This window comes from Elephantulus edwardii, unplaced genomic scaffold (genome assembly GCF_000299155.1).
Source record: "Elephantulus edwardii isolate Elephantulus edwardi_28Jun2011 unplaced genomic scaffold, EleEdw1.0 scaffold00026, whole genome shotgun sequence".
In the NCBI taxonomy this organism is placed as follows: domain Eukaryota; kingdom Metazoa; phylum Chordata; class Mammalia; order Macroscelidea; family Macroscelididae; genus Elephantulus; species Elephantulus edwardii.
Genome location: NW_006399776.1, coordinates 22,874,672 through 22,888,037, shown reverse-complemented (window position 1 = coordinate 22,888,037; position 13,366 = coordinate 22,874,672). Strand labels below are relative to the sequence as shown.

The window sequence follows — 13,366 nt, the reverse complement described above, 5'->3', positions numbered from 1 at the left end:
GGAGCTGTCTGCCAGGCTGCTCTCGGGGGTATGTGTCTTGGGCGGGAGAAAGAAGCACCCTAGGCGAGAAGTGGAGACTCCGGCTCCGCCCTCGTCCTGATGGCTAGGTGCGTGCGTGGGCATTTAAGGGAAGGAAACTACATAGTACCGGCTTCTATTTTCCCTTGTTCTCCGGAAGTTAGGGCAGAACCTGTGACCGCTGGGACACCATCATCCGTGGCTGAAGACCCAGTGTAACCTGGCCTTGAGTTCTGGCTATACTTTGCTTAATACTTAGAAGTCAACCCTTTCCTTCCTCTTGCGGTTAAGGAAACCTGGCCGTTTTCGCCTTCCCTTACAGGCTTACTTTAAATGCGCATTGGTTATATGCCTCGGTATGGACGATATTGGGATCCTGAATGATCTCACCAAAATGCACAGGCTCTCTCACACTATATAAAGAAATGCTTATCTAATTGTGTAAAGCAAACTCCCAGAGCTGTAGTCTGTTAGTTTTCCAAACGGTTTTCTTCCACTTTTTTTTTTTTTTAATTATTTTGTGTGCATGTACCGTCAAATCAGATCTGACTGGTACAGGAGGATATTGCGCCTCCTTCTCCGGCAGAGCGTCTGGTGGATTCGAACCGTGTTCCTCTGGGATTGCAGCGCAGTTTCTTGCCACTAGGCCACCAGAGCTCCCCATTCTTCCACTTTTTTCTCATCGCCATGTGCTTTTTGTCCTGGACCCTGTGCTCTAGATTTATGGCTCGGAATGTGACTGGTTGGAGAAACATCCTGGGAAGGATGAATGGGGTAAAGTTCAGAGGTGACTGGGATGGAGATATATATAGCCTCAGATGGCGCTGTTCTGTGTGCTTTTGAGTGGAAGCTGACCCATAGCTAACTCATCAGTGGGTTTATGGAGATATATATATATATATATATATGTATATGTATATATATGTATGTATATATATATATTAGTAGAGCCCTGCCTAGCTCAATTCCAATCCCCTCTAGTCTCCTATCCTAGAAACCCACCCTTACTCCTATCCCTCACTTCATCTAGAGAGAGAAAAAATCCAAAGTGAATGATGCTAACCTATTCATGATCAAGAGATTGAGAGAAAAGGACTCCTTTGGCAGTTTCCCTTTGAGGCCTTTGAGAAGGGGCTCTTGGTGGGAGAGGGTCTCCTTAGCCTAAACCAAAGAGGAGGACAGGAACTCAAAAGCCAGTGCAGTGAAACAGAACTTAGATGTTGATGTACAGAGTTAAGAAGTGAGGCAACATGTCTGAATAGTTTCCCCTTGACTTCTCATAATGTCTAACCAAGACTTGGTAAAGAGATGGCTTTGTCTGGATTCCCTGACTTGACGTTCCTGAGGCCAGTCTTCTCCCATGAGGAGGCCACATTTTTAAACCAGAGGTGGAAGTCCCTTCGCCCTGGGGTCAAGTTGCATCTCATGACAGAGCCCCTGTAAACATCTGTGTCTCCAGTCCCAGCTTGATTGTACCTTCCTACTTCTGCCCCTAGTAGAGGCCCTCTTCCCTAGCTACAGGCTTGCCCAGCTGCCAGAGGGTGGGAGCAGGACAGGCCCAGGCCCATCAGTTACTGCAGCTGCTGCACTGGCTCTCAAGCCCCTGGGCAAAGACTGGGATGGGCCCCAACAGGCAGGGAGTGTGGCAGTGTGCCGATGGGGAGAGGTGGGGCGGGGTAAGACAGGCCCGTTGGGATTTGCTCCCCAAAGACAGGTCCTAGCCCTCACTCATGGGCCTGGAATTGGGGAGTGGAGGGAGGAAGGAACACACCTTGGAAAGGTGGCTGCCAGAGCCAGGTCTAAGTCTTTTTAGGAGGAGATATCCAGGAAGAGCAGTTAAACTATCTCTGCCATAGCAGAAGGGGACAGAAAAGCCTCAGGTGTTCTACCTTCTCAGCAGTCACGTCCCCACAGGAGCCATGCTCACATGGTCTCCTCTCCACAGGACCCTCTGCTAGTCCATCTCCTTCCTTTTCATTTTTGTAAACTTGGAGGTATGGAGTGAGAGAAATCAGTAGATAGCTGAACACCAGCTTATTTTACAGATGGAAACTGAGACCCTCAAGAGAGGCTGAAGGGTCCTGACCAACTTTCTCCAGAAATTTTCTTGAGTCTGTTTATGGAATGGAATTTCTAACCACTTGTCTCAATAATACAATATGGATCGTACTTTGTCTTTTTTCCCCCCAAGAAATAAACAAACACCTAAAAAGTAGGGGCCACTTTTTTTTTTTTACTTTCTTCCCTTTCCTACAGTATTGAGTAGTGTGCTGGGCACAAAATAGATGCTCAAAAATGTGTTGATTAATTGTTAAGTAAGAATAGATTTTGTCTAGCCAAGATCTTGCTGCTTTCTCTTCCCAGAAGTGAACCTATCTAGTCTTCTCTTTTCCCAACATTGTCTCTGCATACTCATGGAAGAATAGACAGGATGGTTTTATTCTGGACATGAGCTGGGCAGTGTGTTGTGATGCTGACAGCCTTTCTCCCCTCAGGCACCTGTATCAAGTGCAACAAAGGCATCTACGGTCAGAGCAATGCCTGCCAGGCCCTGGACAGCCTCTACCACACCCAGTGCTTTGTCTGCTGCTCCTGTGGTAAGTAGCCCGCCAGGCCTTCTGGATCAGGCCCAGGCCTCAACCCCTCATCCTCCACCCACCCACACATACAATACATAGATAAAGAGGAGGAGAAGTAGTGCCTCTTCATTTTACTTGCCAAGCTCAGCTGTTGGATCTCCACCATGTATGTGGACACCACAGCTGCCTCACCTTCTCTGTGTTCCACTTAGTTCTTCCTCCTTTACATTGGGGTCCTCTTTCTGGAGTCCCTCACCTTTTCTCTTACTCCTGTAGTTGATCTTCCTTCTCTTCTGTCCTTATTTCCTCTGTTGAGCCTCTTTCCTCTCTTCCCTCCCTCTTTCTTCTGCCTCCCTACTTGCCCAGCCTGGACTCCCGCCAGGCCTTCTGGTCTGTCCTTGGTGGGGTTTGGTCTTGGGCAGCCAGAGTTGCCTGGGGCGACAGTGAAAGACAGGAATGTGGGAAGGGCGGGAGGTGGGCAGGGGGAGTAGGGAGTGGAGAGGGGGGTTTTCTCTTGGCTGGTCAGAGTTCAGCCACCTCACTAGAGTGCAGGCCACCGGGCCATGCCAAGCTGATGACATCACGCTCCAGGAATGCCCGTTGCTGTTAGCTCTGGAGGCCCGTTTGGGGTGGGGGTGCTCTAGCAGCCTTAACTCCTCAGTTCCTCTCTCAGCACCCCCTCCCCACTGCTTGCCCATACTGATTCCTTTGCTAAACCTTTAATCTCCTATCTCTGCCTGTCTGACTCAAGCACTGAGCTTTTCCCTTGCTCCTCCAGCCTCTGCCTGGTTCTCTTTAGGCTCATCTAGCTATCTGTCTGTTTGTAGGCTCTGTTCTGGATATATGTCTCATACTTTTCTAAATCATCTTTCATAAACCTCTGAGTAGAGCTGGAAGTAGAGAAGTGGAAACAGGTCTAAGTGAGGAATACATTCTCTGCCTTGTTCACAGTCCTGGCAATTAAAGACAGTTCCTTGTAGGTCACATAAATGGCTAGGCCTGTCTTGCCTATTTGGAAACACTAAGTCCTTCTGAACTTGGAAAAGCAGCCTGGTTCAGCAGGAAAGGGACATGATTTTGCTCCTAAACAAAGCACTTTGCTCCAGTGGGTAACTCCAATATCTCCTCTTCCCTTGGAGGGAAAGAGATTGGTCTGAAAGCCAGGTACACTTTGTGAGCAAGGAGGGTCCTTGGTTGAGAGGTCCAATTGGGCAACACCTGTAACAACGTTATTTTCTCTATACAAATCGTGTATAGCACTTTGTTCTTAGGACTCCTTTACCCTCTATTACAGTGTGTAGTTGGCTTTGCTTCCCCAAGGGGTTCTCCAAGGGGTCATGGAGAGGAAGGTACTCACTCTTTTAGGGGAGGGTCATGGAAAACTGTTGAGATAGTGGTTGGAGGAGCAGTGAGTAGGGGAAGGTGACTGTAATGAAGCCAAAGCAAATTGGACTTGTGTTAGATGAGGTTATTGTGTGGCACAGGAGGACAGATCACAGTTAGGTGGAAAAGCACTAAATAAATCCAGATTTAAATATACCATGCATTCTGGGGAAAGCCAGTCCTATGATAGACTTCATCCCCTTCTCTACTGCTTCTAGGGCGAACTTTACGCTGCAAGGCTTTTTACAGTGTCAACGGCTCTGTGTACTGTGAGGAAGATTATCTGGTGAGTGAGGGGTCTGTTAGGCCTTGGACTGGCTTCTATATGGGAAGTCCCAAATCCCTTCTTGGTGGCACAATCAGGTTCTGTCCATCAGGCCATTCTTAGTTTGATAACATCCTGTCTTGTCTTTTCTATCTTCCTAGTTTTCAGGGTTTCAGGAGGCAGCTGAGAAATGTTGTGTCTGTGGTCACTTGATTTTGGAGAAGGTAAGGATAGTACCTTCAACCAAGACCCTGTGAGGCTGAGTGGACAAAGGTGGGAATTAGGGCTAAAAATTACTGAGAGAAGATGGGAAATAGAAGCTTAAATATTGGCTTAATCGCTTGCATCCGATTCCTCCCCAGAGCAGCTGTTTACAGTGATTGCTTTTCAATCATGGATCCATTCTAGGCTTCTAATTCTGCCATCCCAAACTTCTGAGGCCTTACCTATTCCTAATTCTGTAAACACAAGCATGCTTTCCAGGTTGAGCTAAGAGTAAGGAGTCTTGGGTCTTAATTCTTTTTTTGACAATTAGCTGGAATTCTATTTTCTGTAGAAAGGAAGGATTAGATTAAACCCATAGTTGTTAACCCTGATACCTAGCTGTTCACCTGAGAAGAACTGGCGGTGGAGGGGGGAATCAATGTCTAGATCCCGTCCATTGTGATTTAATAGGCCTGAGGAAAGAGGGCATATAGTTGTTGATTTTTAGGGTGGTGGTGCTTTGTTGTTGTTGTTTTTTTTTTTTTCAGATTATTTATTAAATAAATTATGTTCTGACTGGTACAGGAGATTATCCCTCCTTCTTCAGCAGAACATCTGGTGGATTTGAACTGCTCACCCTCTGGGATTGCAGTGTAGCTTCTTGCCACTAGGTCACCAGAGCTCACCTGTTGTTTTATTTTATAAAAACATTTTATTGTGGTTTAGATTCATTGATGTTTTTAAAAATTTCTAAAGTGATCCTAATGTGCAATCAGGATTGAGAAGCCCTGGGCTTTGATGATCTCTTGAGACATTTTTCAGGGTTACTACTTAATTCTTGGGTCCCTTCAAACTATAGTCTGTTGGGAAGGTAGCAGGGATTGGATGAGGTTGGTGGTAATAGCAGAGAACATAATAGGTAGTTGGAGAGCTGATACTGGAGTGGAAGACTGATTCTTCTCCTACCCCATGATCCAGATTTTGCAGGCAATGGGAAAGTCCTATCACCCAGGCTGCTTCAGATGCATCGTTTGCAACAAGTGCCTAGACGGCATCCCCTTTACAGTGGACTTCTCCAACCAGGTGTACTGTGTCACTGACTACCACAAGTGAGTCTGGTCCTGGAATGCACTGTGGGACTGGGCCCAGGAATTCTTCAATGTCAGCTCATCTCTTCTCTCTCTTTCAGAAATTATGCCCCCAAGTGTGCAGCCTGTGGCCAACCCATCCTCCCCTCAGAGGTCAGTATGTCTGGGTTTTCCTTCAGGGCCGCCAGTACTGCTGCCTCTAGAGAGGGGATGGGAACATGCTGCTTGGCTTCCTGCGGGAAGTGGTAGTGCTAAGGAATGCACTCTGCAAAGATTCCCGTGTGACTCTGTTCTTGGTCATCACTCTGACCCTAACATCCGGCCCTGGACATGCCTGACAGCCTCACTGGGATCAGGCTCCAACTTTTCTATTTTAGTCCAGAGGAGGGAACTTTGAGATTAGGGTCACCAGGTTCTATGTGTAAGAGATAGGAAAAGGTACGAAGAATCCTTAGGGCTGGTGAAAAGGGCCAAGATTATGTCTATTGGGGAGAGAAACCATAAGCTGAATAGAAACCAGAATCTATTGTATCTTAATGGCCCCTAAACATAGCTGTTTTCTTTACACTAATGTGCTCTTCTTCTTCCCTTTAATTGCCCCACAGCTAAGAGAGATAGGGTAAGGCCAGGCCTCTGTACAGAGAAAGAGAGAGAAGTTGGTACCAAGTGTGGGGCATGCACTGCTAGAGCAGTGCCAGTGAGGGAAGGGGAAGTTCTAGTAGGCATTTTGTTTTGGTTTTTTTTTTTTTAATTTTTATTTTATTATTTGTGTGTACCATCAAATCTGATCTGACTGGTACTCTAGTAGGCGTTTTGAAGGCCATCTCAAAGCTTTTGATTGCAATGAGACTCAGAGATCTTTGTCTGATCTTCTCCTTGAGGCAGGCATGGGGTCTGGGATAGTAAAAGGGGGTAATATGGGCATATTATGTGGCTCACATCTCCTTGGGGATTTGTCTATTTCAGGGCTGTGAGGACATCTTGAGGGTGATATCTATGGACCGGGATTACCATTTTGAGTGCTACCATTGTGAAGTAAGTGTTGAGGGCTTGGGCTGCTTGAGGAGAGTTTTTAGATGAGATTTATTGTTATATGCCACAGAGTTGATGCCAACTCATAGCAACCACATACACAACACAGTTCACCGCTACCTAGGCCAGCACCAGCCTCCCAGTTATTATTGTGTTTGAGTCCATTGTGAGTTTTTTCTCTTAGATTTGTTTTGAATTGTGATTTTTAACAAAAGCTTACAGAAAAGTTGTATTTTCATTCATTTATTGTTACACATTTTTCTCCCTACCCATTTACTTTTTTAAAAAAATAGTCATTTATTGTTGCATCATTTCTTCCCTCCCCCCAACCCTCACCCAGTCCACTTTGCTATGCACTTCTTGTTCTGACTGTTGTCATGAGCCCATTATTGCAGCCACTGTGTTGATCTGTCTAGCTTAGTGAAGGTATTTCTTTTTTTTTTCACTGATCCTCAATTAAATAAGCATAATGTCCTTCTGTGGTCTCTTCTGATAACATGTCCTGAGTATATGAGATACAGTCTTGCCATCCTCTCTTCCAAGGAGCACTTCCTAAACACTTCCTCCATGACAGATTTGTTTGTTCCTCTGACAGGCTATGGTATATTTGATATTTTTCTCCAACACTGTAATTTGAAGCCATCAATTCTTCTTAAGTCTTCCATAGTCTGCAAGGAGTTGTGTGGCCAACCCAAAGGCTGTGTTTCTCTGGAGAAATCCACCGGAGGCTTCATAGGAGCAAGGTTCACAATCTCTGTGCAGTTGATAGTTCTAGAAACCAATTAGAGGGTCAAATATAAGTCAATTCTGACTGGACAGCAATAAGTTGAGCTGTTAACTCATTAATTGTCTAGCTTCCACATGGGTGAAATGATGGAAAATACAATGGCTTGAGTCAGACATACTTTAGTCTTTTAAATGTACATCTTTGCCTTTTTTTTTTAACACTTTGAAGAGGTACTTTGGAGCTTATTTGTCCAGTGGTATATGTCATTTGATTTCTTGACTACTGTTTCCATGAGTGTTGGTCCTGGATCTAAATAAAATGAAATCCCAGGACAACTTCAGTCTTTTCTGTTTATTTTGACTTTGCTTATTGGCCCATATGTGAGGATTTTTATTATCTTTGTGTTGAATTATAGTTCATATTAAAGGCTTTGAGTTTCATCAGTAAGTGCTTCAAATTCTCTTTACTTTCAGCAGGCAAGCTTATATGTTAATGAGACTTCTCCAATCCTGATGTCATGTTTTTCCATATAGTCTAATTCCTTGGATTATTTGCTCAACACTCAGATTGGTGAAAGTATGCTGAAGTATGGTGAAAGGATGTCACCATCATCCACACCTTTCCTGAGTTCAAACCAATGGATGGGAAAAGGAAATAAAAAAGGCCAGTCGTAGAATATCCAAGTGTCTATAGGAGCTCTAAGTAAAAGAGAGCTCGGATAGTTAGTGGTAAGGAATTACGCTACCAATGCACAACTTTGCAGTTTGAATCCACCAGGTGCCTCAAGGGAAGAAGATGGATAGTCCCCTCCCATGTGGTTTACAGTCTCTGAAAACCTGCTGGAGGGTCAGCTATGAGTCAGTTCTGACTCAGCGGTGCATAAGGACAAGGAAGAAGTATAAGACATGGAAAACTAGGAAGGTCCTCTGATCTCTCCAATCCCCTTTTCATTGTCTAGCTACTCTTGTGTTTCTAATTGTTAAATCCTTTTTGGATCAAGACTCCTTGAGACTAGGAACTCCTTCCTGGTAACTACTGGGAATGGGGCCTGGCTCATTATTTTTTCTGCAGCAGCAGCGACACCTGGTGTCCTGCTCAGGTATTTTCTCATTTCTCCTGGAGTGCAGTCTTTGGATACATCCTGAGGATACATGCTTCACAAACCTTTCTTCAGCAATTAGGAATCTGATATTAAGTAGGATAGACTTCCAGGATGTTCTCCATGTCCAGAGTTCCTGGGCTGGAATGAAATAGGTCTCCTCCTTCCCTAGGATTGCCGGATGCAGCTGAGTGATGAAGAAGGCTGCTGCTGCTTCCCCCTGGATGGGCACTTGCTCTGCCATGGCTGTCACATGCAGCGGCTCAAGGCCCGACAGCCCTCTGCCAACTACATATGAACTGCCTCCACTGCCGCTGCCATCACCACCATTGACAGACTCCTCTGGCCAGTGGGCTACTTGAGTAAACTGAGGTAGAGAATGCACTCTACTGGCCTGGAACCAGTATCCTCTGGGAAGGCCCTAAGGCCAGAGACCCAAAGATTATGACATTCCAAATGGATTGTGGCGAGGAAATGTTTCCATTGCCTGTGGAGATGACTGGCCTTCTCTCCTGTGTGCTGCCTGTGTTGTGGCTTACACTCAGGCAGACACAAGAGGCGAGTTCTAGTACTTTCTGGAGATCTAATTCTAATCTCTGTCTCCAGTTTATGTATAAGTGAAACAGTGGCCTACTTTTAAATTACACAGAAAGAGGGAAGACACCACAGAAGCTCTTCACTGTTTTGTATCCCACATGCAGTGTTAGATAGAGGACCAACCAGGTTCCTACCACACTATCTTATCTCTGCACCTGGTGGGGAAGTGGAACCTATGGACTCTCTTAATGAGCTATTTCTTGGCCTACTTCTCTTTAAGAAGTAAGAAGGCTCCTTACCCCTTTACTGGGAATGAGGACCAGGGCTGGGTGGGCCCGATGCCTGTATTACCTGTTCTCAGGGACTCACGCTCATGGACCTGGGGAGGTGAGGTGGGTGCCTATACTTGATTCCCCTTCTCCGTAGTGGGAGGAGTTAAGGAGTGGGCGTCTATGAATGTGCAGCTTGCTGAGTGGGACATCTAGGGAGCTTCAAGCCAGCTACACTGCTATACACTCTTGAGCCCAGTACATGCACAAGTGGTCCAGTCTCCCTCACACATATATACACTCACACTCAGCTCTTCTGAGGTCACTCATCCTTGGCACCCTACCCCTTCAGACCTGCCATCTCTCAGAAGGGCCCCAGTAATTACACTGTAACCCTAAACCTATGGGGCTCAGGGGAGCCAGAGGGACCAAACCACTTTGATTTTGTTCTAGTCAGTTGGTGAAAACTAGTTCACCTAAAGCTAGATCACTGAAGACACGTTTGCTTAATATTCGGCTCACGTAATGGCCAATTTGCCAAAAAAGTTCAATTCCCCTTTTGGGTATTTGTATATTCATTTAGGTGTCCTTTTTTATCATGCTTCGGGTATTTCAAGGATTTCTATCTGTTCTACTAAGAATATTTCTGAGTTATTATAAATTATCAAATTTCCAGCACCTTGTAAATGATGGAATTGCTTCCTATCTTTATGGATGTCTTTTTCTGTTACCTATTTTCCAACTACTTTTTTTTTAAAAAAAAATGTTTCTAGCAACAAATAAAATGGTACAGACATTTTGTGTATTGTGTTTCTCAATTCAATGTTCTTTACAAACAAGATGACTTGGAAGATGCAGCGGAGCTCAATGCAGTTTTGATGCTTTGGCCTAACATCTAATTCCTGCTGTTGAAATGCTAGTATATTCTAAACAAGCAACATAGCAAGTGTGCTTGCTATTAGTTGACTAGGCTATTACAAAGGCTATACAGACAACAAGAAACAGTAAAAAAGATCAATCAGCTAAGTCCAAATGCTGCAGATTTGATAAATATTGTAGATTGTTTTGGGGGGGCCATACCTGATAATCTTTGATCCTTAGTCCTCATTCTCTGCCACTTAGTGTTTTGTACCAGAAACTATGAAGACAAATTCCACATATGGGGAGGGTTATTCTAAGATGATTTTTTTCCCCTACCAACTTGGGAATCATGTGAAATAGCCTCTGAGTGAGAATAAGCGAGGAGGCACTCTGAAAGCTGAGACCCATACAGCAACTGAGTGTCAGAGTGGGCAAGTGCACTGTTTTTACAGGGATAAACGTTCTGAAATTAGATTACTTATTCTCCAGGTGGGATTGTTGTTTCTGAGCTATTAAATAAGTGAATACAAAACCCTTGTGGTTGGGACCTTTGCCCCAGGCTTCCCTTTCTTGGGAAGTCTGCAGGAGCATGAGCAGTTTTATGCCTCTCTCTTCAGTTCTTTCTAGTCTTAGAGATCGTGTCTGCTCTGTTACTCCTCTTTTGTTTCTTACTCTGATCATGCCTCTCCATTTTTTTGTTACCTGATTGACTAATCTTCAATCCTGGAAGGGAGTTAGGTATCCTCCAAGACTTTGTTTTTGCTACTGAGGCTCTTCTCTTCCCTCCTTCTTGAGGAAAAACAAATGATAGCTGGAGGAGTCAGGCCCAGGGAAGGGCAGGCTGTGACACAAGAGCAGCCCCAGCCGTCCCACGTCATCACTGGCAGGCACCCAAGTGTACTCCAGCTCATGAGCGACCCTTCTTCTGTGTGCTAGGAGATTGCTCATCCTTAACAGTTGTAGCTTAACATGTACAGTTGATGTTGAAAGATTTATGGGAGAAGGCCAAGCATACAGCAAAAGATTGGACTTGTTGGCTAATCTACCATTTGATTTTCATCAACAGATAATAGTTATGACATAAGGAAAGAAGGGGTACTATGAGATCCATTTTGAATCATCTTAGAGAAGAGTCCCAGAACAGAGCAGACATCAGCTGTTGGTTCTGGCCAGTCCCATCCCCTGCACGCTTGACTATCTCCACTGTTACCTGGAACACTAATGACCTCAGGGAAATTGGTAAGATTCCATACATTCAGGCTTAAACAGTCCTGCATTGAGATGGTAAAGAAAGAAAGCTATTTCTAGGCACAAAAAGCCAGCTGGATGATGTTCTTGAGATGGCACTTTGTTAAGGAAATGAAAGAGACCAGTAAGAGAAAATGATTGGAAAAAACAGGTGAGCTCAGGAATATTAATTTTGCTATAGAAGTACCCATGCCCCGCAACTGGTGTAGGACATTCAGAGGTCTCCGGATGAGGCTCATTAATAGTAGTTTGACCAATCCTACTCATCCTTAACTTTTTGACTTTGGAAATATTGAACAAATTATTACTTAGACATACAGACAAAAGCAGTTTAATTCTAGGAGAATCAACATGGACAAAGTCTGAGTATTACTTTAACCTTAGCTCAACTTCCCTTGGGAAAGACAGGGTTAACTTGTGTGATGTGAATACAGTCCTATTCAAGCTGGTGAAGATGCACCATGAGGATACCTACTACGAGATATCACCCAGTTTGCCTTCTAGAAGGCCTTAGCCAAGTTGGGTACAATCTTAGAAATTCTATTCAAACTACTTACTTCATTTTATGGGATGAAGAAACAAGCCTTGAATGATGAAGTGTTCCACAGCCAGATACTAAAAACCAAAAATGAACCTCCAGCATTCAAACATTAAAAATCCTCCTCATCACAGGGATTCCAGATTTCTATCTGGTGAAGTTTTAGTGGGAAAGCTAGAGAACACAGACATGAATGAAAACTTTGGTTCACACAAATGCTTTTCTTTTTGCTGGGTGATGAGAATTAGAAGTGGTCAGAGTAGTTTTAAAAGCACATTAGCAGAAGCAACAGACATGCACTGCAATAGAGTCCCTGCCCTTGAGGAGGTCACAGTCTAGCCGGGGAGACAAATAGACACATAAAATGCCTTGAGAAGATTACAAGCAACGTGTCAACAAGTGCAAAGTAATTGAGTGTTAGAAGCAAAAGACCTGATGCTTCAGGGTATACAAAACAGTGGACTGCATGGAATTATCTGGACTAGATTGGAGGTCACAAGGTAGTGACCAGCAGGCTAAATCCTGCTGCCCCCAAATGTGTTAAATCTGTCCCACTGGGAGTTAATATTTATTTATACTATTAAGAAGAAAAAAAATATTTATTTATACTATTAGAACTCTAATTGAAGAGAGAAAGAACTTGACACAAAAGTACCAGCTAATAAATGTAGACAGAGTGGTAGAAGTGGAAAACAATATTTTGTGAACTTGAACAAAATTGGTTCAAGCAAGGATTACCAATTGGCTTTTAAAACATAAGTGTAGTGATTGACAGAGAATTAAACATTCATTAGTGCCAAGTTAACACCTCACAGTTTACTTCTTTTTTAAAAATAATTTTTTATTGTTATTCTAACAAAAGTTTACAGAAAACTTGGATTTCCATTTATTCACTGTTGCACATTTTCCTCCCTACCCACCCCTCAGTTCACTTTTCTCTTGAAAAAATTTATTCTCCAACAGGGTAAAAAGGGAAGCTACAGACTGGGAAAAAGTATTTGGTAATGATATATCAGATAAGAGACTTATATCCAGAATTTATAAAATACTTGAGCACCACAACAAGATAAAGGTAAATAATCCAATAGAAAAATGGGCACAGGATGTGAACAGACACTTCACAAAAAAAGACATTCAGATGGCTAACAAGCACATGAAGAGATGTTCAAAATCCCTAGCTCTAAGACAGATGCAAATTAAAACAACTATGAGATACCATCTCACCCCAGTCAGAATAGCAATACTTAACAGAACAGCAAGCAACAAATGCTGGCGAGGCTGTGGAGAAACTGTAACACTTATTCACTGTTGGTGGGAGTGTAAAATGATGCAACCCCTGTGGAAGGCGGTATGGCACTTTCTTAAAAAGTTGCAAATAGACCCAGCAACTCCACTATTGGGAATATACCCCAAAGAGACCATAACTGACATCCAAGCAGATATATGCACACCCATGTTTATTGTGGCTTTGTTCACAATAGCAAGGATTTGGAAAAATGCTACGTGCCCATCAACAAA

The 13,366-nt window shown here is 43.8% G+C and overlaps 1 protein-coding gene across 1 annotated transcript in view; it reads left to right on the top strand.

Annotated features, from left to right (window-relative positions):
- Window positions 1-8,693, top strand: part of AJUBA (ajuba LIM protein) — a 10,224-nt gene extending 1,531 nt beyond the window's left edge. The window contains exons 2-8 of the mRNA XM_006883136.1: window positions 2,514-2,615; window positions 4,199-4,266; window positions 4,407-4,469; window positions 5,428-5,558; window positions 5,639-5,690; window positions 6,504-6,572; window positions 8,568-8,693. Coding sequence (XP_006883198.1) covers window positions 2,514-2,615; window positions 4,199-4,266; window positions 4,407-4,469; window positions 5,428-5,558; window positions 5,639-5,690; window positions 6,504-6,572; window positions 8,568-8,693 — 611 coding nt within the window. The remainder of the gene's footprint in view (window positions 1-2,513; window positions 2,616-4,198; window positions 4,267-4,406; window positions 4,470-5,427; window positions 5,559-5,638; window positions 5,691-6,503; window positions 6,573-8,567) is intronic.
- The last annotated feature ends 4,673 nt before the right edge of the window (window positions 8,694-13,366 follow it).